The sequence below is a fragment of the Prionailurus viverrinus genome, chromosome C1, assembly GCF_022837055.1.
Source record: "Prionailurus viverrinus isolate Anna chromosome C1, UM_Priviv_1.0, whole genome shotgun sequence".
Classification (NCBI taxonomy): Eukaryota; Metazoa; Chordata; class Mammalia; order Carnivora; family Felidae; genus Prionailurus; species Prionailurus viverrinus.
In genome coordinates, this window is record NC_062568.1 from 131308704 (window position 1) to 131336616 (window position 27913).

Genomic DNA, 27913 nt, shown 5'->3' on the forward strand with positions numbered 1-27913 from the left:
GGGGAGAGAAAGAATCTAAAGCAGGCTCCACACTCCATCTGTGTGTAGAACCTGATGTGGGGTCGAACTCACAAAACCATGAGATCATGACCTGAGCCGAAACCAAAAGTGAGTTCCTTAACCTACTGCGACACCCAGGCACCCCTCGCATTCACCACTTTTAATAATATCTTCAACTCTTTCTCACAGAGTCTCTCTTTTCTGATTAAACCAATCTAATCACTAGACTTATTGTGTTTATGTCATCTATACCTTAATTTTACCCTTTTTCTTCCTTAAGATGATTTGTTCTTCATGGTATACTTAAGATCAGTGCATTTCACTGCATGTAAATTTTACAGAATGAAAGCAAACAAATATTGAATTCTAGTTAATAATATGAGTAGTGACACATTTAGGATTGAAGAATATGTATGTTTGCAACTTACTCTGAAATGCATCAAAAAAATAAAGAGAGTTGATGGCTATATTGAGATGGGCATGTGATAGAGTAAATTCAGCAAATCACTGATTATAGAATTTAAATGTACATAAGCATTCACTGTAAAATTCTTTCAACTTTTCTGTAGTTTGAACATTTTCATAATAAAATTTTAAAGAAAAAAGAAAGATGATTTCTTCTTCTATTCAAATATTAAAAAGCCATTCAAGTCCTCTGTGGCTGTTGACCAATGGTTATCTTCTCCTGAGTCTCATTCTCACCTATGGCCCTTCACTGACTGTTCTCCTTGCCTAGAATTTTTGGACCCTTATATTCAAAAAGGAAACAGAGAAAATTGTTGGTAAAGGAAACTTGTAAATAGTATAGGAATAGTTCTGTTGTAGTAAGTACTTTATACTTATTTTAGTTTATAAGCTATCAGGAAATGTAGAAACTTTTATAAAGTTTTTCTCAATTGACATAAGATAGAATGGATTTTTTATGTGTTTGTTTCTGTTTTTTCTTTCCTGAATGTAAGCCCTCGGAAGGCAGGTCCTGTAACCTTCAGACTTTGCATATGAAGGAACTTAAAAGTACATGTTGACTATTTCCCTAGCCTAATCAGTAGGACAGATGTGTTTTGGAGTGTGGCACATTGTTTAGTAATATTGTGAATATTGAATTGATAAATATCACTATTTCATGATGAACAATTTCACTTTTTTGGATAAATGTAATTTTGTACAGCTATAATCATCTTCTTTAGAAGACATATTTTAGGCTTTTTTCTTGAGTGCTGTCATGGGTTCTTCAAAACTTGCTTCCATCATTGGGGAACTTTCTGCTATGGTTCTTTTGAATCTTTGGTTATAACTTACTCCCTACACAACCTGTAGGAGCCCTTGAGTTATGTAACATTTCTTTGCTGAGACTTCTTTGCCTATTCAGGGGTCCCTACTGAATAGACCTTAGAGTGACCTCACACTACCTTATTCTATATGGGACCCTTAAATGGCCCACAGGAAAATCTTATATTTCCTTTTCCCTGACAAATACTAGGAATGCAGGCTGGTCAAGGTACAGTTGCATCTCTTTTAGCTCATTTTTCAGCAGCAGACAACCCAGATGTTACTATTTAGACATATCAAACAGAGCTGGCACACTACACACTGTGCCTTCCCCTCCAAAAGGAAAAAGAAATTGCAGGGAACACATATTGAATATTCTCAGGGTTTCTTTCAGCCCCTGTCTTGGGTCTTGGGGATAGCAGTGAGACTCTGAATGCACAATTAGTATGATCCAAAGAAATAATTTTATAACCTCCAACATCCCTACCTTTTGTATTCTTACTAAGGGAAAAGGGTATAAAAGTTCTCTAAGCAGATTCTTGTCATGTACTTGAATAATTCTGCAAGGGGAAACTTTATTTTTGTAGTTTATTTCAATTCCTCTTAAGATCTTAGCCAAAATCCACATTTTGAAACTCTGTTATATTGCTAAAGTCTATGTCAAATTTTAACTATTGACATTAATTACATGAAAGCACATTATAAAAGTTTCTTAAATTTTATAAAATGTCTCTCATACTGAGATTTTTTTCTAGATTTTGTGGGTATCATTTTTTTAAAGTTTACTTATTTGGGCGAGAGAGAGAGGGCAAGTTGGGAGCGGCAGAGAGAGAGGGAGATAGAATCCCAAGTCGACCACAAATCCATGCAGAGCCTGATGTGAGGCTCAAACCCACAAGCCATAAGATCATTACCTGAGCCAAAGTTGGACACTTAACCAACTGAGCCTCTCAGGCGCCCATGTGGATATCATGTAATTGATCATTTAAGTGTCATTATGTTAAACATCACAATTGTTTTAGTCCAGGTCTTCCACTAACAAGTTGCCAAGATGGGATTAAACATGCAAGAATTTTATTAGGTGAAATACCTGTGAAAGAAAATAGGGAGGAAGGTGGAGCATATGGCTGGGAGAGCCATAAGACCACAGTGTAAGCCTGCCTCCAGGTGAAGGAGAGAGGAAGGAAGGTTGAGTGTAAGCATCCTGCCTAGAATGTCTTGCATCTAAGTAAATTTCAGCAAAGTCTTTACAAAGTCCTCAGTTCTCAGGAAAGATCATGAGTTAGTCTCTGTGTTCTGTTCAATCATTGGCTGAGTTGTAGGAATGCAGTACAATGCAGGGATGGATTTCACAGCACAAGAGCTGGGGTCATTGTTCAGTTCGGTTCACTGTAGCTGGAATTCTGAGGTTGCCACAAGGATACTTGGATTTTCTGCCATAGTCAGCATAAGGTAAGCAGCCACTTAGCATATAAACAGTTTTTCAGTGGGTGAATAAACAAACATTACATTGTATTTTGAAATCTTCTCTTGATAAATATGAAGAGAAATGTTATGGCACCAAAGGTAAAAACAAACTATATAAAGAAAAATATGTATTGAAAAAAAAATGAGATTTCATGCAGAAGTGTAGAGGAGTTATTTTAACTTAAGTTTTCAATCATGGTTTTCACAGCAAACCATAATAGTTATTATTCAAGTATTACAACTGTTTCCCTTTATTTGGAAGAAAGTGTTGAGGGCTATCTCTTTCCTAGGTAATGTGACTGTCAATAATAAATTACTTAACTTCTGTAAACCTCAGCATGCTCACTAATAACATAATACCTGCTTTCCTTTTCTTATAGTATTCTAGGGATACTCAGTTTGAATTTTTGAAAAATAGAAGATGTAAAGATGGGGCACCTGGGTGGTTCAGTCGGTTGAGCATCCCACTCTTGATTTTGGCTCAGGTTATGATCACAGGACCATGAGATCGAGCCCTATGTCAGGCTCCACACTGAGCATGGAGCCTGCTTAAGTTTCTCTCTCTCTCTCTCTCTCTCTCTCTCTCTCTCTCTCTCTCTCTGTCTCTCTCTCTCCCCACCCCCCACCCCTCTTCCCTGCTCACATTCTCCCTCTCTAAAAAAAAAGATGTAAAAAATGATTTGTAACATGTAAAACACCATATCAGTAAAAGTTATTGTTATTCTTACCACAATTTGCATACCAAACTAAAACATTAGTTGTTATGTAATCATTTATTAAAGCATAAAATCACTGTAATTTTGCTCTTCTCATTTAAGGACTCATCTTCACCAGTACCACCCACATCCAAGTCCCCATGATTTCTCACTGAATACTCTACTAGCCCTGTACAAGAGCCTCCCTGTTTCCACTCTCATCTGTCCTACATTCCAGCCTCCATAACATAGCCTAAATTGTGTCTTACAAAAAAAATCATATGATGTCCCTCCCTTGCTTAAAATATTCCAATGACTTCCCATAGCCCTTGAATAAGATCCAAAATCCTTATACAATCATTTTATCATCTGACTCCTGCCTGTCTCTCAGACCTCATCTCATTTGATTTCACCTTGTGCCAATTAAGCGAGAGCCATAATGGCCTTTTCTGGGTTGTTCCAATAAGCCAACCTCATTCTCACCTATGGCCCTTCACTGACTGTTCTCCTTGCCTAGAATTTTTGGACCCTTATATTCAAAAAGGAAACAGAGAAAATTGTTGGTAAAGGAAACTTGTAAATAGTATAGGAATAGTTCTGTTGTAGTAAGTACTTTATACTTATTTTAGTTTATCAGCTATCAGGAAATGTAGATGACAACTAACCAATTAAACTATGAAGGGATGGTCACATATCCTTCCTTTCTGTTCCTTTCCATTAACAGGAGATTTTATGGCTTTTAAGTCATTCAGTAAAATTCATCTTCTTTAATATTTCTGAAAAGAAAAAAGATAAAGAATTGTTCTTCCTTATAGCTGTTGGGATCTCATTAGTTACCAGTCATAAAATCTTCAGAAAATGGGAAGTATTTTTATAGGGGTCAGAAATTTCAATGCAAAGAGCAAGTGGATGTTATGCAACATACACATGGGCTCAGAGAAAACTATGTTTAAAAATGCTTTTTCATGTAAAATTGATAAGTGTTATTGTAAATGTTAAAACACCAAGTGGTGACTCTCTGTTTCTGAACCTGTTCATAGTGCACTGAAAGAAAACTAGAAAGTGCTGTCCAACTCTAGAATATGTTCCATCAGTTTTTGTGGCATTTGTGTCTATAACTGCTATTAACATTAATGGGATTTAATTGAGTAGGGCTGATACACACATATCAAAAAATTCACTCAAATTACTATAGGCATAGCTGGTCATGGAGCATAATTCACAGTACATACAACTGAAATTGTTTTGCATTAAAACATGAAATAAAACATATTTGGAAGTTGGCTATCAAGCCGTATTTGGAGCAGATACTTAAAATATCTTTAATATTGGAATTCCAGTATTAAATAAAAGGCATGTTTATAAAGAGTTCAATAATTGGACAGGCTACATATTGATTTTTTCCTTTGTTATATAATATTACCCACTTCTCCATCTAGAGCCATGTCGTACCGGGTTGAAGAGTGCTAGAAACATGGTCGCTGTTGTGTATTGGAATGTGGAGAGACGGAAAGGCTGTCACAGCAGTCAATAAGATCTGAGAGGTGTTGACTAATTGCCTGCTAATTACACAGTAAATTGTCTAATTAAGCTGATGGTTAATTAGGGTACGCTTGCACAGCAGTCTTGTGGAATTTGTGTCTGATGTCTGGGAAGCAGCTTGTGTAATTGGCAAACTGGTAAGGACTGGCAGAGAACATGACTGGAAAGCTCACTGCCAGTGGATGACAGAATAAGGATTTAGTGGAAACAAAAGGGTTGTCATTTTTATACTGAAGGTTTTGTTTCAGTTCTGCAGCTATTCTGCAGTGAGCAATTGACAAATACATCTGAAGCCTAAATTACATGAGCAAAGGAGGGCTTAAAATGTGCTTCAACATGTAAAATAGGCTGCTTGCTTGCCATGTATCAGCTCTGATACACTATATCACATTATATTCATATACACATTGCATTTTTACAGTTCCTCTTTTTAACATATGTTATTTGCTGTTCACGTACAAAAAAAATTATGAAAATCCCATCTATCTAAGGAAAAAATTGCCTCTTTAATGAAAATATGTGATGACAAATAAGACTGATTAAAAGACATCTGAAATAAGAACTTGAGTTCATATTTAATTTTTAATTTATGCATTACCATGAACCATAAAATATTAGACGTAATACAGGTATGTTTGGATAATACTTTAAAGAAACAAGACATTTTAGTTGTAATGATAGAATTGCAGTTTTATCATTGATATCATTTTATCATGCAACTAGCTTTTGCTTATAATTTAGTAAAATGTAATAATAGAATATTTCAATACCTCATTAAATGTTTTTCATTGCTGAATGAATTTGATGAATTACCTTAAAAATCTGAGTGCCTTTAAAAATAAAAGCTCCAGGGGTTTGTTTTGCTGCTATTGTTGTACTTTATAGCTTAGGAAGTTTAACTTTTTTCCAAAAAGTTATGTGTGATTGAAATACATGAGAATTCTCTCTGTAAATAAATTAATCAATTGAAGAATATAGGCCCTAATAAATGAAATTAGGTACACATATACATCACCTCTTTGCAAGAGACCCAATACAAATGATCACTTCTATTAGCATTTACTGTCCAGATTCCAATAGTTTTGAGGATTTTAAATGGAATATAGGTTGCAGTTGAGACAAAAGGTCACAGGTGCACAATAAATCTTGGATTTTTATGTATGGTTAATAAAGCAAGAGAAAATTCTAAACTTGCAAAGCTAGATTTCTAAAACATAAGAAGGCCTTAATGCAATTATGATGTCAACATTTTCTTCTGCCTCTTTAGCAAATAAAATCTATATCTGCCTCTGATTGGATGAATATGTGTATATTGTTTTCTCACTATTTTCCATTTGAGATTCTGTATCTACTATATGTTTCTAAATAAAAAAAGAGAAATACACATTATGTGCTCTCTAAAATGTCTTTGAATTAGCATTAACCTTGGAGATATATGCATGGTAAATGAAAATATTTACTATTTTAGCACAAAAGGTGTTTTCAACCTGTTTTAAGCAATGCTCTAAAATGTTAAATCACAAACATAAAAAAGATATAATATATAAAATATTCTTTATTTCAAGAGTAAAGAAAAATCATATTCATTCTGTGCAGAGTCTTAGGTTATGAAGTCTTATAAAGAAATTATGCAAGAGAGAAGAAAAGTGAATTTACCAAAGGGAATACAAGGCTAAACATTGAAATTGCTTATTTAAAGATATATCTCCTGAGGGAGAAAAATCAGATGGAGGTCATTGCTGCAACTTCATTCTATATTTTGATCTACTCAGTTTTTCATTTTATTCTTCAGAGAGATAATCTACAAAATCTATTTATTGTAAGTGATAAAAGTTTGCATAAAAAGAAATCAAGTAGATTTATCTATCATTGTAATTAAACTTTTAAAGAAGAAATTTTACAAAACACAACCTTCAGGAAAAATTCCTCCTCTATGTTTACATAAAAATTTCAGTGTTTTTTTATATTAAGTTAAAATCTAAATGGTTTCCATTAATAGGCAGCTATCAAAAGAATTAAGTTCTGTATGTCATAAGATCATGTAATCATCTGTTGAGAACTTCTTGTAATACTTTAAGTTGGCATATATAGATTTATTTATATTTGTATGCACACGTATACCTAACATGTGTGTTTTTGTGTATGTGTATTATGTAACCACAATTTCTTTTTTGATGCCTTAGAAAGTTTCATCCCTATAATTTAAAAAATTCAGAGTAAGAAATAACAATATTTAGCAACATTAGCCATCAATCTCATTCTAAACTTCTTTCTTTTATAATTTACGTATCATAAACTTTACTGTTTTAAAAATAAATAACATTCACTGCTTTCTAATTGATTTCAGAGTATTTCTGTCACTCCAGAAAAGAAACCCGTACCTGTTAGCAGTCACTCCCCACACTGCCTAGCCCCTGGAGACGGCTAATGTGTATTCTGTCTCCACGGATTTGCCTATTCTGGACATTTTGTATAAATGAAAGCATACAATATGTGACCTTCTGTATCTGGTTGCTTTCACTTAGCATAATATTTTTAGAGAGCTTCCATGTTGTATCACATATCAAAACTTCATTTGTTTTTGTGGATAAACTACATTTTTTTAAATATTTGGGGTTGTCTTTCCTACTTATTGCCCGTTACAAGTAGTATTTGAGTGGATATATGTATCCAAGTCTCTTTCAGGTATACCTGGGAGCGGAATGACTGGGTCATGTGGTAACTACAGGTTTGACTTTTCGATGAACTGCCAAACTGTCCTCCAAAGTGGCTGCACCAGTTCACTCTTCACTGGCGAAGTATGAGAGCTCTAATTTCTTCACATACTCACCAGCAATGCTTTTTATTATTGCCATCAGAAAGAGTGTGAAGTTGTTTCTCATTGTAACATTGACTCCTAGCATAAGTGGTAACTAGAATAGTAAAAGTAGGAAGGCCTGATAATCGCCTTAATATTCTTAATAGCATATCACCATGACAACTAGCCGGTAGAACCAACAGTGAAAGCAGCTACCATTTTTCATTCTTCTCTCTTGTTCCAGAAACTGTGGTTATCGCGAGAGGCTGACCCACTTCCATTGGAGGCATGACATAAGAGCAAGTCTGAAAACTGACTTTGGAGTGTGGGGGTATAGGCAAGCTCTGGAGAATAGCCAGTTTATTTGGGTTCCTGGACTGTGAGAGAAAATGTTATAAGGTGGAATATATTCAAAGAGTAGTCTCTTACTGTTTGGTAATTTATGTACTTCAAGGATATAAATAAATGTTCTAAGCTAAATTTTGAGCATAACATACTGAATTAATGCCTAGGAGGAACATGTAATATACTCTAGACAGCAAGGATAAGGACTGTTAATTACTCTAGGAGTCTGAATCAGATGTTCTTCCCTGTTCTCTGCTCTCCTACTTGGTGTTTTTATCATTCTGGATCCAAATGCACAGATCGTGTGACTTAAAATGATTTTCCTTAGCTCTTGCTCTAGCCTAAGAGCTCCCATATGTAGATGAGGAGAGTTAGTCTGAATTAAAGTTCATATGGATGGTGATTGGACACTTTCATACCATGTACTTGGCACTCTTAATATTATATTGTTACAGTATTTTATAGTCACTGTAGTTCTCTGTTCATTTTTATGGTTCCTGTAGTATACAACAACGAAGGACTCTGTCCTTACTCTCAGAGGACCTTGAAATCTTGTGGTAAGATGCACTGGGAGCCAACTCACATACTTTGTAAAACATGTAGGAGAGGAAGAAACAAGAGCTGTAAAAATCCATAGGCGGCGCCAGACCAAGCTGGAGATAAGGGCTGTCACTGGAAAATAGATGAGTCTAAGAGGAGCCCTGAACAGTGCCTGTCAGAAGAGGAGGGGCACAGTGTGACTGCGTAGCATGTGCAAAGTCAAGCAGAGAGAGAAGCCCAGTATAAGTGGGAGTTTAGTTTCACTAGAAAGATGATGTAATGAGAATAGGGAAAGTTAGACTAGAACCAGATAATAAAGAGCTTTGTTTGTAGTTTGAGAAGAGTTTAGACTTTATCTTCAAGGATGACAAATGGATGTTATGCCAAGAATGACAAGACAGGATTGGATATGGATTTTGGAAAGGTTTCTCTGATAGTAGTGTGTAAAGTGTTTAGAAAATAGCTATGCAAGAGTGGGAGAAGATGCATATATTCATTCCACAAGTATTTCACAACAAATGACTCTATGTCTACACACTGTTCTTGGTCCCTGAGGATAGAGTGGTGAGGAACTTGGCAAAGCCCTAACTTCATGGCGTGTACAGATGCAATATACTAGGGAAGAAATGGTTGAGGCTAGAGTAAAGTGGACCTGTTTAAAACGTTTAAAGCAGCTTTGTGTCTGGGGAGGGAAAAGGCAAGAATGGTTCCAGGATCTCTGACTTGGCAGCTGTTTGTGGTTGGTCCATTCACAAAGGAGGTGAATATAGGAGGAGAAAAACATGGCTTTTGTGTCCTGTGCCACTCGCTGAAGCAGAACTTTTCAATATCGAAAGAAAACTGTCAATGGGTACTTTTATTCTCCCACTATAATTACTTCAAATATTTGGAAGGAAAAGGTCACTCTAATAGAGGAACTGCAGTTATTAAAATTGAACTGAAAATGTTAATAATTTCTCAGATGAGATAGAAGTACTAATGTAGAGTTCTAAAGTTTGAACTCAATTTAATTATTCTAAAATTAGATCTAAAACTAACATCTAAAGGGGAAAAGTTAACAGAACAGGATGTTAAATCAATATGATTAATTAACTTGATATAAATAACTGGAGTATTGCTCTGTTTATCTGTAAATCATTTATCATGATACCAGCTGTAAAAGAAAATCTTAATAATAATGATAATGATGTGTGTCATCCTCCCACTCAGCAGAGGTGTTCTGACAAATTGTTAACAAACTGTCTTACAGTACTTCACAGATTCAAATGCTAATGTGATAACAACGTAATCAATAATAATAAAATCAACAATGGAACAAATAATTTTGATGCAGCTTCTTAGGCAAATTTATTAAAACTTTGAGTTCACATGTGAACTCTCTCTCTTTTGATCTCTCCTCCCTCCCTCCCTCCCTTTCTCCCTGCCTCCTTCTGTCCCTTCCCTCTCCCGCTTCCTCTCCCCTTCTCTTTCTCTCTCCCTCCCCTTCTTTCTCAAAGGGCCTATTGATCATTTCCATAGAATCCATTAGCAAATCCAGAACCTTACTTAAATATGTATGTTCTGTCCCCACACTGACTTTCATTCTTCAAGGCCTCATTTTTCCTCACTTAGAACATCACTTGGACCTCTTAAAAGGTCTGATTTCCCTGGTGTCTCCTGACAGATATCAATGTACTTATTTGCAACCAAACTTACCTCCCTAAAGTATATGTGGGCATGTCTCTCCGCTTTCTACCCATAGGAGAAAATTCACACTCCTTAGTGGGTCATACAAGGCCCTCTTGTTGCAACCCAGTATTTTCTTAGCCTTATTTCATCTATGCCTTTTCACAAAAAGGTTTAAGAAACAGAAGGCTAAGATTTTCAAAATATAGGTGCCCCTTTGTAGCCTTATATAATGTCTCAGACCCCATATGTTCTTTTTATTATCTGGTCTACAGACCATGCTTGTACACATGGAGTTGGAGACGGCTCACTGTTCAAGAAAAACCGACTTGAGGGTGCCCTGCATGTTCCCTGAAGATGCTTGATTCTGCCTTCCAATAGCACTTGTTTATGCAGTGTGCTCCTATCTGAAGAGCCCTCCCAATATCTGGCCTACAGGGCACTTAATTTGCCCTCAGGAGCCAGTTTAGGCGTGACTCTCCTTGGAGACTTTGTCTTCCCTTAAAACTGTGTCCCCATCAACCTTTGGAAGAACTTCCTGCTGTCATAGGAAGAAAACAAAAATTGCAACTCTGCTACTAACATGTTGTGTAGCCTTCTTAAAGAGGATGGGCAAGCCTACTCTCAGCTCCTTTCTGTTCTATATTCTGTTCTACATGTTTAATTAGAATATCTTTGTTTTTCTTTAGAGTTATTTGAGCAGTGTCCATCTTCCTCTGAGAAACTAGCATTGGGTATTTATGGTGTATATATTACATATCAGGCATTCTGAAACCCGCATAATGTACATTTTCTCTTTCACTACTAGCAACTTGCTATGTTAGATGTCATAATCCCCACTGCATGGATAAACTGAGGCTTAACAAATTCTGAATCCCCTTGCTTTTTATGTCCCTATAGTCATCAGTCATAGTTCAGTGCCACAAACACAGGAGCCATTCAGCAAAGGCTGAATTCCTCTCTTCTATTTCATATTAGGATTTTTCATTCTTCCAGATGGAAATGTGATGTGATTTATCATATGACAGAAACTGATCAGTAGTGTTCTTTTGCCACCATTTGGCTGCAGGTTGAATTTAAGTTGCTACAGGTTTTTTAGGAACGAAAATGAGAATCATGTTAAAAGATTTACTGTGGGCCTCTTAAAACCACCTTATTTTATGGGTCAGGATTTCTCCCTCCTAAGTCCACAGCTCTTGGGATCATGTTTGACTTTTCATTAATAATCATTGTTTTGTTGGCTTTATTTCCCTGGCCTGTGTTCCAGTAAGAATGTCTCACATTCCATGAATGACACTTACATGTTTTTAAACGAAAGTGATTTTACTTCAGTATTCACCCACTGTATTATTAGTAAGATTGTTATGTCAGGTAGACCAGATCCAAATCCAGGCCCCCATAGAGAAGGAGATCACCCTGAACTCACACCCTGATTTCTTAAAAATTTTAAACACTATAAATAATTTGAGAGGCAATGAAAAAGTTTCTTCTGAATTGAACTCCTCTGGGCCCTGGATTTCCATGGTTTCCTTTACTACTCGTATTTTAGTACAGTGGTATGAATATGAAAATCTTTGGTACCAGGGGATTATCTTCTCCCCAGTGTTCTGTGCAATATTTTAAAGGTGTCCCGACATTATAGATTATGCTGAAATAATACAGCCTACTTGGTATTACATTCTGTATTCATATTTACTATAAAATGTCTCACTACAGCACATTCCTTAACTTCCTATAGAGAAGGATGTAATGTACAACAGAGAAGTGCATTTTTTAGAAACACTGAAATGAAAGTTGTTGATTTTAAAAGACATTTTGTCACAGATGAGTGAGGGAGAAAGAGATCAAACCAGCAGGTCTAGCCAATCCAAGGTTTCATTCATGCATCTCTTCTGCTTAGTGCTTTCCCCTTTGGTATCATTAGCATTTTCATTTCGAAAAATGACAGTCTGCCGTGGAAGCAGTAAAAATGTTCAACCTGTGGTTTAAATTATTGATTTTTTAGAATATTGAAGCAGTATTTCAAATGGATTTTGTTAGAGATACTTCTGGGTGGAGGGTTTCAAAGGTAATTTGATATCCAAAAGCCTGTATATTTCAAAGACTTTCCATTCTTTGAATTTCTTTAGACTCTGGTTGATTGGATAAAAATGTTTATTGTCTTCAGGATTATAAGTAGCAGATCATTGCTGCTTGAACTTGAAACATATATCCGCAGACTATGCTCTTCATGATTTATGGTATATGTTCAGTCTGTGATCAAGTGGCAAAATAAATCTTCATTTGGAAACAAAAGCTGATCTTAAAATGAAGGAAAACATGCTATGATTTACATGCATAGAAGGTCAATAGTCCAATTGATAGCTAATTTTTGTAATAAAGCATGCAAGGTGTGGTTCTATAAGAATGGATTTTAATGAAGCTCCTCAAATTATATTATGCTAATAAGGGAGTAGAGTGTGGCTGCAGCGATTTTCCTTAAAATCTCTTTAAGTCTCTCACCACAGTCAACACTCACATATGAACAGAAAATGTTTTGACAAGGAGCAGGATTACTGACTGCTGTGTGTATGCTGTGCAGGTAGTTTGCTATTCGCAGCATGTTTCTACTTATGGAAAAAAGCTACTTAAAAAAATTACATTATATCAAAATGACTTGATCTGCAATCATTCTACAAGTCGAAGCCTTGTTGAAGTCAATGAGGGCTTGGAGTGCAAATTTAGGACTGTATCGAGCTTAATACGTGGAGAATTGCATGATATCTTGTGATGTCAAGTATCACACAGCAATGGGATGTCACAAATTTGAAATAAAGCCTGATATTCTCTCTTTGACAGGTGTCAATGAATTAAAAACACGGTATCTTTTTGAGGCATTGGAACATAAAGGGGAAATATGCTACTAAATATATGAGATGTATCCATAATGATATGTCCATAAACATGTATGATTAAACCAGTTTGAAAATGCCTTCCCAGTGGAAGTACTACCTTGAAAGTTGGTTGGAGAATATGCTGATGTTGCTACTTTCTGGGGATGGGGGTGTGGGGGTGGGCAGAAATGCTTAATCTGTGGGTGTAAAAGCCTGAGATCAAATCCTTTTGTAGAACTTCCTTCCACTAAAAACTGTATACAGAGGAAAATATGACTGAAATAATTTATATGTTATTATGACATAGATCATCTGATTTAATCTTCAAGACAGCACTTAGAAATAAGGATTTTATATCTTTTCATATTGTTTCATTATATCAGAATTAAGGAAACAGACTCCCAGAAAACTAAGTAGATTACTCAGGGTCACATAACTATTAAATAGGGAAGCCAGTGTTCTTGCTTGGGTTTATAGAACTCCAAAAGCAATGCTTTTCTACTGCATAATACCTGTCTGTCTTTATTCTTTAAAAATGGCATCAAAAGCTGTTAAAAAAGAAAATCAAGACACAGAAGAGCAGTGAGCCCTATAGTGACACAGTATATGTGGTATTTAGGTCTTGTTTGTTTGTTTGTTTGTTTGTTTGTTTGTTTGTTTCTGGGGTAAAGCCACTTGTGTCTGCTCCCTTTTCCCATTCATTAGGTGTTTACCTAGTTGAAAACAATTCCTGTGTGTTTAAGTCTCAGATACTGTAGGTGAATTAACTCACTAAATCTCCACAACAATCCTATTAATGTTAGTCTCATGCAGTAGATGAGGACATGAGACACTGAAAGGTTGCTCTAGAGAAACTATTAATAAGTAAGCGGTAAAGCGGATAAATATCTACCATAAGGAATTGTTGTGCATAGTCAATGAGGTAGTGAAGGGCACTTACAATTATCAATACTTTATAGGAAGGAAACTGAGTCACAGAAGGGTTAATGACTTGCCCAACCAATATCACACAGTGGTCAATTTGGCGTGATGGATGAAGTACTAGATATACTTCTTGGTATCTAGTAAGTTACTAAGGTACATGTTGAGAGCAAGAATCAAATAACTCAATACAGCCCAGTTGTGCAACTTGGTAGGGAATTTTGTGCAAGTTATTCAAATCTAAGTTGTAGTCTCTATTTGTAAAGTTGTTGTAATAAAATATCAATTAACTGTAATTTAGTGAGTTTGCCCATGTGCAGGTACTCTCATAACGTGATACAAGTAAAATCTAAGCAAGTGTTTAGGGCATAGTAAGTGCTCAACAAAGGCTAACATTATTAATGTATTCTGTCATCATCATTATAGTAAGAGAGGGTTAACTAGCACACGAGGCTCAGGTCAAGACTTGTGATATATCTGGAGTAAATTTTACTATATGTGGTTGTCAAGGGGACAGAGTGTTCCTGGATAGTCTCACTATTGCCGAATCAGCATTTCTCTACCTTTGTTGTGCTGAATTCATCAAGGTTTTAGAACTTGACTTCTGCCATGATTTCAGGAAAAGAACATGAACCCACATCTCAAGCCCAGTATACTTCATATAGCATATGCCAAAAACTAATTAGTTCCTTGAAAATACATTTCTTCCTCACAATTACTTCTAAAAATAGGGTTCCTGATTTCAGTGAATATAAGTAGTTTAACAAAGCTATAGATTGTCTCTTCAGCTAAGTTTTAGGTGCTTAAACAGTAGTATCATTCAGTCACGGCCACGGTTTTCAGACTTACACCTGTAAGTTCATACCAATTTATTGGCTAGCTTACGAAGTAAAGATTAAATTTATAAAGGGCACAAATAATATCTTGATGTATATAATCACCTAACATGCAGACACAGATTGTGATAGTGGATACAGATATTTTATAGAACTTGTTGTAAACATCTGAAAAAGATAATGGAACTTAGTATTTATGCATATTAAAATTTTTACATATAGAAAATTTGAAAATATGAGAACATATCCATCCCCAAGCTTCAATAATTATGTCATAGTCAACCTTCTTTCATTGTGACCTTACACACTCCTCCCACTTCAGATTATTTTGATGTAAAAACCAGTTCTTGTATGATTTAATTGGTACATATTTCAACATATCTAAGAAGAGACTCTTTTAAAATGAAAACAGTACTAGAATAATACCTAGAAATAATTAAAAATAATTCCTTAATATCATAAAATATCTAGTCAGCTTTTATATTTGCTTTTAATTTTTTTATAGTTTGTTTATTTGAATTAGTGTGTTCAAATAAGATCCCTATATATCAATTAACTGACCCTTAAATCTCTTAAAAATTTTTCATCTCTGTTAATTTTTTTCTCACATTTTAAAATTTTTAATTGAAGTATAGTTGATATATAATATTACTTTCGGTTTCAATAATTATATACATTACAAAATGCTCACTACATTAAGTGTCGTTACTGTATGCACCACACAAGGTTATTACAGTATTTTTGACTGTGTTCTCTATGTTGTTCTTTTCATCCCTGTGACATATTTATTTTATAGCTGGAAGTTTGTAACCCTTATTCCTCTTCACCTATTTTGCCTATTTCCCCCTCCCTACTCTTTTAGCAACAACCAGTTTGGTCTCTGTATTTATGATCTATTTCTCTTTTTTGATTTGTTGTTGTCATTGTTTGTTTGTTTTGTGTTTTAGATTCACATATAAATGAAATCACATGGTATTTGTCTTTCTCTGTCTGACTTATTTTACTTAGCATAATACACAAATGGCAAGATTTCATTCTTGTTATGGCTAATATTGCTTTGTGTACATATACTGCATATTCCTTATCCATCCATCTATCGATGAACATTTAGGTTGCTTCCATATCTTGACTAGTGTAAATAATGCTGCAATAAACATAGGGGTGTATGTATCTTTTGGAGTTAGTGTTTTGTTTTCCTTGGGTAAATACCCAAAAATTAAGATTACTGGATTATATGGCCCTTGTAGTTTTTAGCTTTTTGAGGAACTTCCATCATGCTTTCCAGAGTGGCTGCACCAATTTATGTTCCCACAAACAGTGCATAAGGCTTTCCTTTTCTCTGTATCCCTAATAACACTTGTCATTTCTTGTATTCCTGCTTCTAGCCATTCTGAATGGTGTGAGGTATCTCCATTGTTTTTTTTATTTGTATTTCCCTGATGATGAGTGATGTTGAGCATCTTTTTCATGTGTCTGTTGACCGTCTGTTTGAATTCTTTGGAAAAATGTCTATTCAAGTCCTCTGCTCATTTTCAATTGGATTATTTCTGGAGTATTTTTGGTATTCAGTTGTATAAAATCTTTGTATATTTTCAATATTAACTCCTTATCAGATATTTGCAAGTATCTTTTCCCATTCAGCAGTTGCTTTTTTGTTTGTTTTGTTGATGGTTTCCTTTGCTGTGCAAAATCTATTAATATTTGGTATAGTCCCAATATTTTATTTTTGCTTTTATTTTCCTTGCCTTTGGAGTCAAATGTAGAAAATTGTTGCTAATGTCAACATTAGAGAAATTACTACCTGTATTTTAGGATTTTTACAGTTTCAGGTGTCACGTGTAAGTGTTTAGCCCATTTGGTTTCTTGTGTTTTGCAAAAGGTTTGATGTAGTTTCTATTTTTTTTTTTTACTTTGTTTCCCTTACCTGGGGAGACATATCCACAAATTATTGCTGAAGTTGATGCCCAAGAGATTACTGCCTGCATTTTCTTTTTCTTTCTTTCTTTCTTTCTTTCTTTCTTTCTTTCTTTCTTTCTTCCTTTTTAGAGAGAGAACAAGTGGGGGAGAGGGGCAGAGGAAGAGAGAGAGAGAGAGAGAAAGAGAGAGAGAGAATCTTAAGCAGGTTCCATGCTCAGCACAGAGCCAGATGTGGGGCTTGATTCCATATCCCCGGGATTATGACATAAGCCAAATCAAGAGTCGGATGCTCAACCAACTGAGCCACCCAAGGCACCCCCTACATTTTTTTAAAAGAGTTTTATGATTTTAGTTCTTAGACTTACATCTTTAATCGATTTTGAGTTTATTTTTGTTTGTGGTGTAAGATATTGGTCCAGTTTTATTCTTTTGCATGTAGCTGTCCAGTTTTCCCAACACTTTTATTGAGGAGACTATCTTTTCCCCATAGTATATTTTTGCCTGTTATGTCATAAATTAATTGACCGTATAAGCATGGGTTTACTTCTGGGCTCTCAATTCTGTTCCATTGATCTGTGTGTCTGGTTTTGTGCCAATACCATACTGCTTTGATTCCTATATATTTGTAGTATAATTTGAAATCAGGGATTGTGATATCTGCAGATTTTTTATTCTTTCTGAAGATTGCTTTTATTAGTCAAGGTCTTTTGTTTATCCAACCAAATATTAGTTCTGTGAAATATACTGTTGGTGTTTCAATTGAGATTTCATTAACTATGTACATTGTTTTGGACATATAGACATTTTACCAATACTGATTCTTCCCGTCCACAAGCAAGTTATTTATTTCCATTTGTGTCATCTTTGATTTCTTTTATCAGTGTTGTATAGTTTTCAGCATATATTCTTTTTACTTGTTTGGTTAAACTTATTTCTAGGTATTTTATTCTTTTTGATGCAATTGTAAATGGGGTTGTTTTCTTCATTCCTTATTCTGCTATTTCATTATTAGTGCCCAGAAACACAACAGATACCTGTATAGTGGTTTTGATCTCATAGCTTTACTGAATTTATTTATTAGTTCTTACAGTGTTTTGGTGGAGTCTTTAGGGGTATCTGCATATAGTATCATATCATCTCAAAAGAGTGATAATTTTACTTCCTTACCAATTCAGATGCATTTTCTTTTTCTTTTTTTTTTTGTGTGTGATTGCTATGGCTAGGATTTCCAGTACTATGTTGAATAGTAGTGGTGACTGTGGATGTCCTTGTCTTGTTCATAATCTTAGGGGAATTATTTGTGGGTTTGTCATAGATAGTTTTTATTATGTTGATGTATGTTCCCTCTATACACACTTTGTTGATAATTTTTACCATGAACGCATACTGCATTTTGTCACATGTATTTTCTACATCTATTGAGATGATCATATGATTTTTATCCTTCATTTTGGTAATGTAGGGTCTCTCTCTCTCTCTCTCAAAATAAATAAATTTTTTAAAAAAAGTAAATGTTTGATAGAATTCATCTGTGAAACCATCTGGTCCTGGACTTTTATTTGTTGGAGTTTTTTGATGACTGCTTCAATTTCATTGCTAGTAATTGGTCTGCTCAAAGTTTTTATTTCTTCCTGATTCACTGTTGGAAGGTTATATGTTTTTAGGAATTTATCCATTTCTTCTCGGCTATCCCAACTTATTGGCATATATTTTTTAATAGCAATCTCATAGTTTTTTTGTATTTCTGTTCTACAAATTGTAACTTCTCCTCTTCCATTTCTGATTGTATTTATTTGAGCTCCCCTCCCTTTTTTTTTCTTGATGCCTGACTCATGGTATATAAAGTTTGTTTATCTTTTCAAAGAACCAACTCTTAGTATCATTGATCTTTTTTATTATTTTATTTTATTTTATTTTATTTTATTTTATTATTTGTTAAAAATGTTTATTTTAATTTGAGAGAGAGAGAGCATAAGCAGGGGCAGGGAAGAGAGAGAGGGAGACACATAATCTAAAGCAGGCTCCAGACTCTGAACTGTCAGTGCAGAGCCTGATTCAGGACTTGAACCCACGGAGATCATGAACTGAGCTGAAATCAGATGCTCAACTGATTGAGCCACTCAGGTGCCCCAAATGGTTTTGGCTCAAGTCATGATCTCACGGTTCATGAAGTTTGAGCCCTGCATTGAGTTCTGTGTGGACAGTGTGGACTCTGCTTGAGATATTCTCTCTCTCTCTCTCTCTCTCTCTCTCTCTCTCTCTCTCTGCCCCTCCCTTGTTTGCTCTCTCTCTTTCACTCAAAATAAATAAATAAACTTAAAAAATAAAATAAAACAAAAATCTAAGGAGTATTACTTTTAATAATGAGTTCTGCACTAATTAAAATATTAAACATATGAAGGGAAGACAACTACACTTACTTCCCATAAGCACTTTCCTAGAAAACTACTGGAGAATATGTTACACCAAACAAGAAAATAGGGGTGCCTGGATGGCTCAGTCAAAGCGACTGACTCTTGGTTTTGGCTTAGGTCATGATCTCAGGGTTCATGAATTTGAGCCCCATGTTAGGCTCTGCAGCTGGTGGCTCAGAGCCTGCTTGGGATCCTCTCTTTCTCCTTCTTTCTCTGCCCCTTCCCTGCTCATGCCGTGTCTGTCTCTCTTAAATAAATAAACTTAAAAACAAAAGAAAAATACTTAAAAAAAAACACAAGGAAATAAATGAAGGGAGCCAACATTGGACTGAGTTGGAAGGAATTTCTGGTAGGACCACAGGTCAAAATTGCAGGGTGAGAGGTGTGCAGTATACCTTGAGAGCATTCTGGGATCAGGCAGTTAAGAGCCTGTTGGAAGAATTTTTAAGGAAAGTGATGAAACTGCTCAGTTATCTGAGAAGTTTCTCTTTGTGGGAAATGAGATTATGAACCCTTTTATGGAATTACCATGGTGTGTGGAGTGACTCAGCCTGTGATTCAGGAAAAGCCAAATAAATGAAGAACATTTAACCTGTGTGGGAGTGGGAGGGGAGAATGGTACAAGAAAAGAAAGGGGATTATAGACCACAGTTACTGCAGTGACCGGTATTTACATACCCACAAAGATAAAAAATATTGATTGCAGCTTTAACTGAAAATGTCTTCAGATATGTTGGGAGATTGGTGGACAACACATTTGTGGGAGAGGTTATACAAAAAGACTAAAATGTTAACTTCCAAAATAGGAATTAAGAGATGAAGGCAGAGGTAGACAGGGTGGCTTTCTTTTTTCTTTTTTTAATTTCATTTTTTTTTCAATATATGAAGTTTATTGTCAAATTGGTTTCCATACAACACCCAGTGCTCATCCCAAAAGGTGCCCTCCTCAATACCCATCACCCACCCTCCCCTCCCTCCCACCCCCATCAACCCTCAGTTTGTTCTCAGTTTTTAACAGTCTCTTATGCTTTGGCTGTCTCCCACTCTAACCTCTTTTTTTTTTTTTCCTTCCCCTCCCCCATGGGTTCCTGTTAAGTTTCTCAGGATCCATATAAGAGTGAAAACATATGGTATCTGCCTTTCTCTGTATGGCTTATTTCACTTAGCATCACACTCTCCAGTTCCATCCATGTTGCTACAAAGGGCCATATTTCATTCTTTCTCATTGCCACGTAGTACTCCATTGTGTATATAAACCACAATTTCTTTATCTATTCATCAGTTGATGGACATTTAGGCTCTTTCCATAATTTGGCTATTGTTGAGAGTGCTGCTATAAACATTGGGGTGCAAGTGCCCCTATGCATCAGTACTCCTGTATCCCTTGGGTAAATTCCTAGCAGTGCTATTGCTGGGTCATAGGGTAGGTCTATTTTTAATTTTTTGAGGAACCTCCACACTGTTTTCCAGAGTGGCTGCAAGAGGGTGGCTTTCTCTGTGATACCAATCAAGGCAGAAATGTGGACTTTTCCTTCAGTTGCTACGCATATTATGAGAATGGAACTTACTATCTTTTATTCCCAATATTAACAATAAAATTCTTCCTTGTTATCACTAGTGCAACTGGACTGCATATATCCTTTATTTACCCAGTCCAGTATTTTTAGCCATGTGTGCCTAAATCTGGTTCAAACCTTACTTGAAAAAAAAAAAACAACCTACTGGAATTGAATACTTTCTATTAGAGTACTCACATGGAAACAGTATCTTTGCCTCAAGTTCTTCACCCTAAATAATCTAATGATGTCAGTCAATACTTATAGAATTGTAGCAATCTTAAACTGTAATGGTGAAAGAAAAATATAGGTGTCTGTGATGTGTGCATTGATTTTAGCAGTTCATCCTTAGTGGAAAATGTAATTGAATATGTGTTCAGGTGGATAACACCACTTTAAAGGGGGAATAAGACAGTTTAATGCAATGGGAAGTACTGGATACATCCACATATTCAATAACTGTATAGTTCACCGATTGACAGCAAATCTTTATATCTGTACTATGTATTCCCTTGAACCCCTCTCTCAACAATGGTACTGCGCTTCTTCAGTTGTTGCCAAGTTGACATGTAATATACCTTTTATAACTTAATGTGATAGACCTTTTATTCATCCTGCTCTCATAGGCAAAGAAAATGCTTCTGCTTTAGTAAATGCAATATGAAAAAAAAAACTTTGAATGCAGTGATGATTTATAATCTACCCTCAGTGTTCTATATCCTTCTCGTGTGTGTGTGTGTGTGTGTGTCTAAACATATCTCTGTGTATGAATGAAAATATATACAGAGAGGGATAAAGTAGAACTCATATAATTTTCTAAGAGTAACTGGTAATTTAAAATATTTATTTGTTAGATAAAAATATATGTCAATGCAGGTATCAATTAGTCAAATGAAACTATAACAGGAACCATGGCTCTTTATTTTATGATACGGTTTTAACTTCATCAAGCTTTTAATGTTCCAATAAAATAGTTATATTTGCACACATGGTTTTATTTGTTTATTGTCTGTCTCTCATAAGAGAATATAAATTCCATGAAAGCAAGTATCTCATTGATATTATTCACTCATTTTTTAATAGCTGCATAATTCTTATAGTATGAATTGGATGTAGCATAATTTACCCAATGCTTGCTTTCTTTATGCACATTTGGATTTTTGTCACTATAAAATGTGCATATTTGCAATCTCTATACTAGATATTTAAAAAGGGAATGCTGTTTCAGAAGTATAGTTGATCCTTGAACAATTCAAGGGGCTAGGGCACCAACTTACACAGTACAAAATGCATGTTTAACTTTTGACCCCCCCAAAATTTAACTAATAGCCAATTGTTGATGGGAAACCTTACTGATAACATAAAACTGGAAACATAACTGGAGAAAAGAAATGTTATTAAGAAAATCATCAGGAATAAAAATACACTTACAGTGCTGTATGTATTCTTATTGAAAAACATTGACATGTAAGTGGATCTGCACTGTTCAAACCCATGTTGTCCAAGGGTCCACTGTATATATATATTATTTAATTTGAGAAACACTGGAGATTGATTTCTAAAAATATACTAGCAGTTTATATATTCAATAATGTAAGAGCATCTATCCTCACTTTCACCTGCAGCACCATTTGTTGTTAATGTTTTAAAGTTTTTCCATAATGCAAAGTCCTATGGGTGATAAATGGTATCCCCTGGTTCTCACGTGCATTTTCCTGACTACTAGTAAAGTTGAACACTTCTTCACATCATTGGTATTTTCTTTTCTTCTTCTATGAAATGACTACACATCCTTTGTCTTTCTCCAACCTTATTGAGGAATAATTGACAGATATTGACTATTTTTCTATTGAGTCAATTGCCTATAATATTTGAGGAACATTTTTGTACATAGGGGACAGTAATCTTTAACATACTGGTTTTCATATCACAGTTTCTCTTAGCATACTTTTTATAACTTTTTTAAAAATAAAGTTTGCCCTGGGGTGCCTGGGTGGCTCAGTCAGTTAAGCGTCCGATTTGGCTCAAGTCATGATCTCATGGCTCCTGAATTCAAGCCCCACATCAGGCTCTGTGCTGACAGCTCAGAACCTGGAGCCCGCTTAGGATTCTGTGTCTCCCTCTCTCTGTGTGCCTCCCTGCTCATGCTTTGCCTGTCTGTCTGTCTCTCTTTCTCAAAAATAAATAAACATTAAAAAATTTTTAAATAAAAAACTAAAGTTTGCCTTTAGCAAAGTAATATGCACACAAGGTTAAACATCAAATAATACTAAAAATGTATATATAAAATTCATTTGCCTTCTGCCCCACCTTTTCACATGTTCTTTTCTTGCTCTTGCAAAGCAACTGCTTTCAACTCTGACCATTTGTTAGGTTTTTGTAAATCCATGCTTCTAAGTAAGATTCTTACACTGCAATTTTTTTAAGTTAGACATTTTCTATTGACTTCCTGTTGTAGTTCTTCAGGATTTAGTTCTCTGTTATTAATGTTTATCCTACTAAGTCCATGTAAATATTTTTCCTTTTTGACCCAAGGGATGTACAATGATTATGTTTCCTTTGTCTTACAAAAGTTTTTATGTGGACTTAATTGCACATTAAAGAAGGTTTTTTTTTTTATAAAACTATCATTTTTTTAAATATATTTTACCTGACTTATTACATATGTATAAGTGCTTTTTCTATACAAAGTGCCAAAAATTGAGTCAGTTTTATTCTATCTTCTGGAGACCAGCCTCTCCTGTTGTAATCTAGATTTATATTTCTCTGTCTTCAGATTACTGTATGCTACTCTCCATGTTTCCTGAATCTCATTTCTTCTTTTCTTGTTTTGATCTCTTATTTTCCTAAAACCAAGCATCCAGAAATCTTGTCAGAAAGAGTGTTTAGTAGGTACATTTTTTAGAATTTTTGCAGATTTAAAATTCCTAGCTTAAAAATAGTTTCTCTTTAAAAATTTGAAGGCATGATTTTTTGTTTTCTAGTATTTATTGCTGTCATTGAGAAATGTTTTTCAGGAAGAAAGAAATAGAAGAAAAGCAGGACATTGCAATGATACCAGAAAAGCAAAGCTTTTTCAGAAATTCTGAGATTATGTGTCACTGGCCAGATGATGACTTCCCCTTGGTGGAAGAGAATTTAGAGAGACAAGTCTTAAGTTGGGTACATTGTCCCCTAAAAAAATACCAAGATTCTGTCAGAAAGAGCAAAAATAGAAATGGCTGTTGGGTAGGCAGTGAACAATGTTGGCTGACTTTGGTTTCACTATAATCTATATGGCTAAGAATTTATTATTTGATATTTAGGATATTTTAATTTTCTTTTGCTACTATAAATAATGCTATACTTAGATTTTAAGTAAATTCTTAGTAGCAAGATTGTAGTTCAAAGAGTACATATCTGTTTCCTAATTCTTTCAAGTTTTCCAGCATAAAATTCACTGTCAATGAAGTTCCTTATTTCCTCAAGCTTCTATCAGACACTTTTATCATTAAAATAAATCCTGATTTGATAGGTATATAATAGGATGCCACTTTAATATTTACTTCTTTCATTATTAATGAGGTAAAAAATTCTTTATTATTTCATTTTTTAAATTTTATATGGAATTTTTTTTATTTTGTTTTCTGTTTATTTATATCTTTTGGCCTTTTTTTTTTCTATTAGAGGGCTCATCTTTTTGCTGATTTAAAACCTGTATAGTCATACTTACATAATTTATGCCTCCTGGCCAGAGTTTTCTTTGGCTTTGGATTGATAGTCAAATTCACACTCACCATCAAGTTTACTTAGCTGTGAAAAGGATCTGAGACATGTCTGTGTAGCCCTTACAGAAACAGCAAAGAGCAACTACCTTCGGTCTCTGATGCTACTTCTGTATCCACAGTTCATTCTGCACTGTGGACTTACATGGTCCCTAGAAAAGAAGCTGACCAGGTAAGAACTCAGTTCAGAGCTCTAGGATCCACTTATGTGTTGTTTTGTTTTGTTTTGTTTTGTTTTGTTTTGTTTTGTTTTTACTCTGTTAGTCCATGGCTCCCATCCTTTGATGTACCAGTATCACATCAATTACAGATTACTTAATGACCAAATTCAACAAGGCGCTGGCATCCAATGAATAAAGCATATCTTCAGCAGGACTCCTAATTATCCTGAATGGAATATACATTCTTTGAGTTACTGTTGCAAGGAGGATTTGACCAGAATCCAAGTCTTTAGCTATCTGTAAGGCTAGATTAGAGGTCAGCAAACTTAAGGTCCTTAGGCCAAATATGGCCTCCTGCCTAGTTTTGTAAATAAAGTTTTATTGGAGCACAGCCACATCTATTAGCTTATATTGTCTATGGTGGTTTACATGGTACAGTTGGAAGTAGTTATGGCAATGACTGATTAACCCACAAAGACTAAAATATTTACTAAATGGCTCTTCACAGAAAAGTTTGCTGACCCCTGAGCTAGAACAAAGACCAGAACTCAGCTATTAATTCTTTTTTTTCCCAGTATATCAAGAATTTTAATCCATGCTAGCCATGTTGCAAATAGTTTCCAAGCTTTTCATTTGCATTTTTTCTAATTATTTGTAACTATAGATGTTCCTCCATTTGCATTTTTTCTAATTATTTGTAACTATAGATGTTCCTCCATTTGCATTTTTTCTAATTATTTGTAAGTATAGATGTTCCTTCCTTCCTTCCTTCCTTCCTTCCTTCCTTCCTTCCCTCCTCCTTCCTTCCTTACTTCCTGTTTATTTTCATCACTTTTATACTTAGTTTCCCAATCATCCAGAGTTTATTTTCGTGTAAATATTTATCAACTGTCCTAGGACAATTGATGACTCATATTCTTCCATTAATTAAATGTTATAGTATAACTATACACCATATTCACACGCATGCCCACATACATTGGTCTTCTCCCATGTTCCATTGATCTTTCTGTTTCTTCTTGTGACAAAGCCATACTGTTTAAATTACTGATTTTTACTATGTGTGCTGTTTTTACTAATATATATTATCACCCCTTTCCTCTTTTTAGAACATATTCTTAAGGTATTCTTATTAATTTATTTCTATAGGTATAGTTTTAAGTCCTTTTTTTATAATTCCAAATCTATCATAAGAATCTTCAATAGAATTTCATTTTATTCATAATTTATAGAATTCTGCATAAGAAAAAGACAAAGATTTGTTATAATAGTATTATATATCATTCAAATTAAATAAAAAATTAGGAAGGATATTCGTAATAATAAAATTACATGTCTGTATGCATTTCTATATTATATACTACCATGACACTTTGTACCTAAATATGAGTAACACATGTTTCATGTTTTTCATTCATTTTGATGTTGTTTATTAATTTAATTTGATTTTAAGTTTATTTTTAAGAGAGAGTGTAAGAGAGAGTATGCATACAAGTGGGATGTGGGGGACAAAGAGAAATGGAAAGAGAGAATCCCAAGCAGGCTCTGCACTGTCAGCACAGAGCCCAAAGTGGGGGCTTGAACTCAGGAACCGTGAAATCATGACCTGAACCAAAGTTGGACACTTAACCAACTGAGTTACCCAGGCACCCCCATAGGTTATTTATTAATTTTAATGGATAGTAACTGGTACAGACTAATTGTTCTCTAAGTTATTGCTAAATGAATGAATAATAAGTACATTAAAAATTTCTAATATAAAATTAGTAGAAGTAAGATTAATCTGTACATTGCTTTAAGGATAGTTGTCTTAATACCTAAGCACTAATCAGAAAATACCAAATCCTAGAAGTTATTAGAGATAGTCCCTTGAAATTTAAAATGTGAAATATGTCTGCCAGTACTCCTCATCTATATCTAATTCTAAATATATATTTGGTATGTTTTCATATATTTAGTCAAACATCGAGAGTATGTATAACTGGGCTGTATTAGCATTTGTACTTCACTGTGTTAACGTTCATATTTACTCAGAAAATGAAATGGTTATGTTTCCGTTCTTTACCCTAAACTGCAGTGTTCATCATTAGAAGATTTCATTGTAGCTTGGAATTTTTTAGGTCAGTGACCCATGATTAGTATTAGTATTAGTAGTAGTAGTAGTAGTAGTAGTATACCCAATAATTAGTATCTGTTCAAAAATTCAGTATCACGTTTTAAGTTTTAATGAGACATAATTGACATACAAAAAATTTGCACACATTTAATATATACATCTTAATTAATTTGGGCATATGCATACACCCATTCTGTCACCACAACCAAGATACTAAACATATTCTTTATCTCTCCCAGAATTTCCTTGTGTTCTTTGTGGATTTTTTTGGTAAGAACACTTAACATGACATCTAGCCTCTTAACATATTTTCAGTTGCACAATACCATATTATTATAACTATAGGTAAAATTTTGTACCACAGATCTCTAAAATGTACTTATCTTGCATAACAAAAACTTTATACCCATCACTAATAATCAAGAAAATTCAGATCAAAACCACCATTAAATATCACCTCATACCTGATAGGTTGACTATAAAACACATATGCACACACATACATATAAAACCCATAAGTGTTGGTGAGGTTGTGGAGAAACTGGAACCCTTGTATTCTCCTGGTAGAAATATAGAATGATGCAGCTCTAAAGAGAAATATTATGGAGGTTTCTCAAAAAATAGAGCTACCATGTGATCCAGCAATCCCACGTCTGGGTATATAAACAAAAGAGTTGAAACAAAGATCTCAAAGTTTGAAATGAGGTATCTGCACCCCCATGTTTATTGCAGCATTATTCATAGATCCATTGACAGATAAATGGATAAAGAAAATGTGTTCTATACGTATAGTAAAATATTATTCAGCCTTAAAAAAAAGAAGGAACTCATGCCATTTGTGACAACATGGATGAACCTAGGGAACATTATGCTAAGTGAAATAAGCCATTCATAGGAGGATAAATACTGCATAATTCCACTTATGTAACGTGTCTAAAATAGTCAAACTCATAGAAGGAGAGTACAGAATAGTGGTTGCCAGGGTCTGGGGAAGGGGGAAACAGAGAATTGTTTTTCAAAAATTCAGTATGTTAG

At 34.7% G+C, this 27913-nt stretch overlaps 1 protein-coding gene across 3 annotated transcripts in view; it reads left to right on the forward strand.

Annotated features, from left to right (window-relative positions):
• Positions 1-27913, forward strand: part of DPYD (dihydropyrimidine dehydrogenase) — an 864530-nt gene that overhangs the window by 476601 nt on the left and 360016 nt on the right. The window contains exon 14 of one of the 3 annotated variants that reach the window (XM_047871843.1): positions 8015-9880. The exons of the other annotated variants lie outside the window; for them this stretch is intronic. Within the exon in view, the coding sequence (XP_047727799.1) occupies positions 8015-8062 (48 nt within the window). The 3' untranslated portion in view covers positions 8063-9880. Of the gene's footprint in view, positions 1-8014; positions 9881-27913 lie in introns of those variants that run through there. 3 annotated transcript variants of the gene reach the window in all.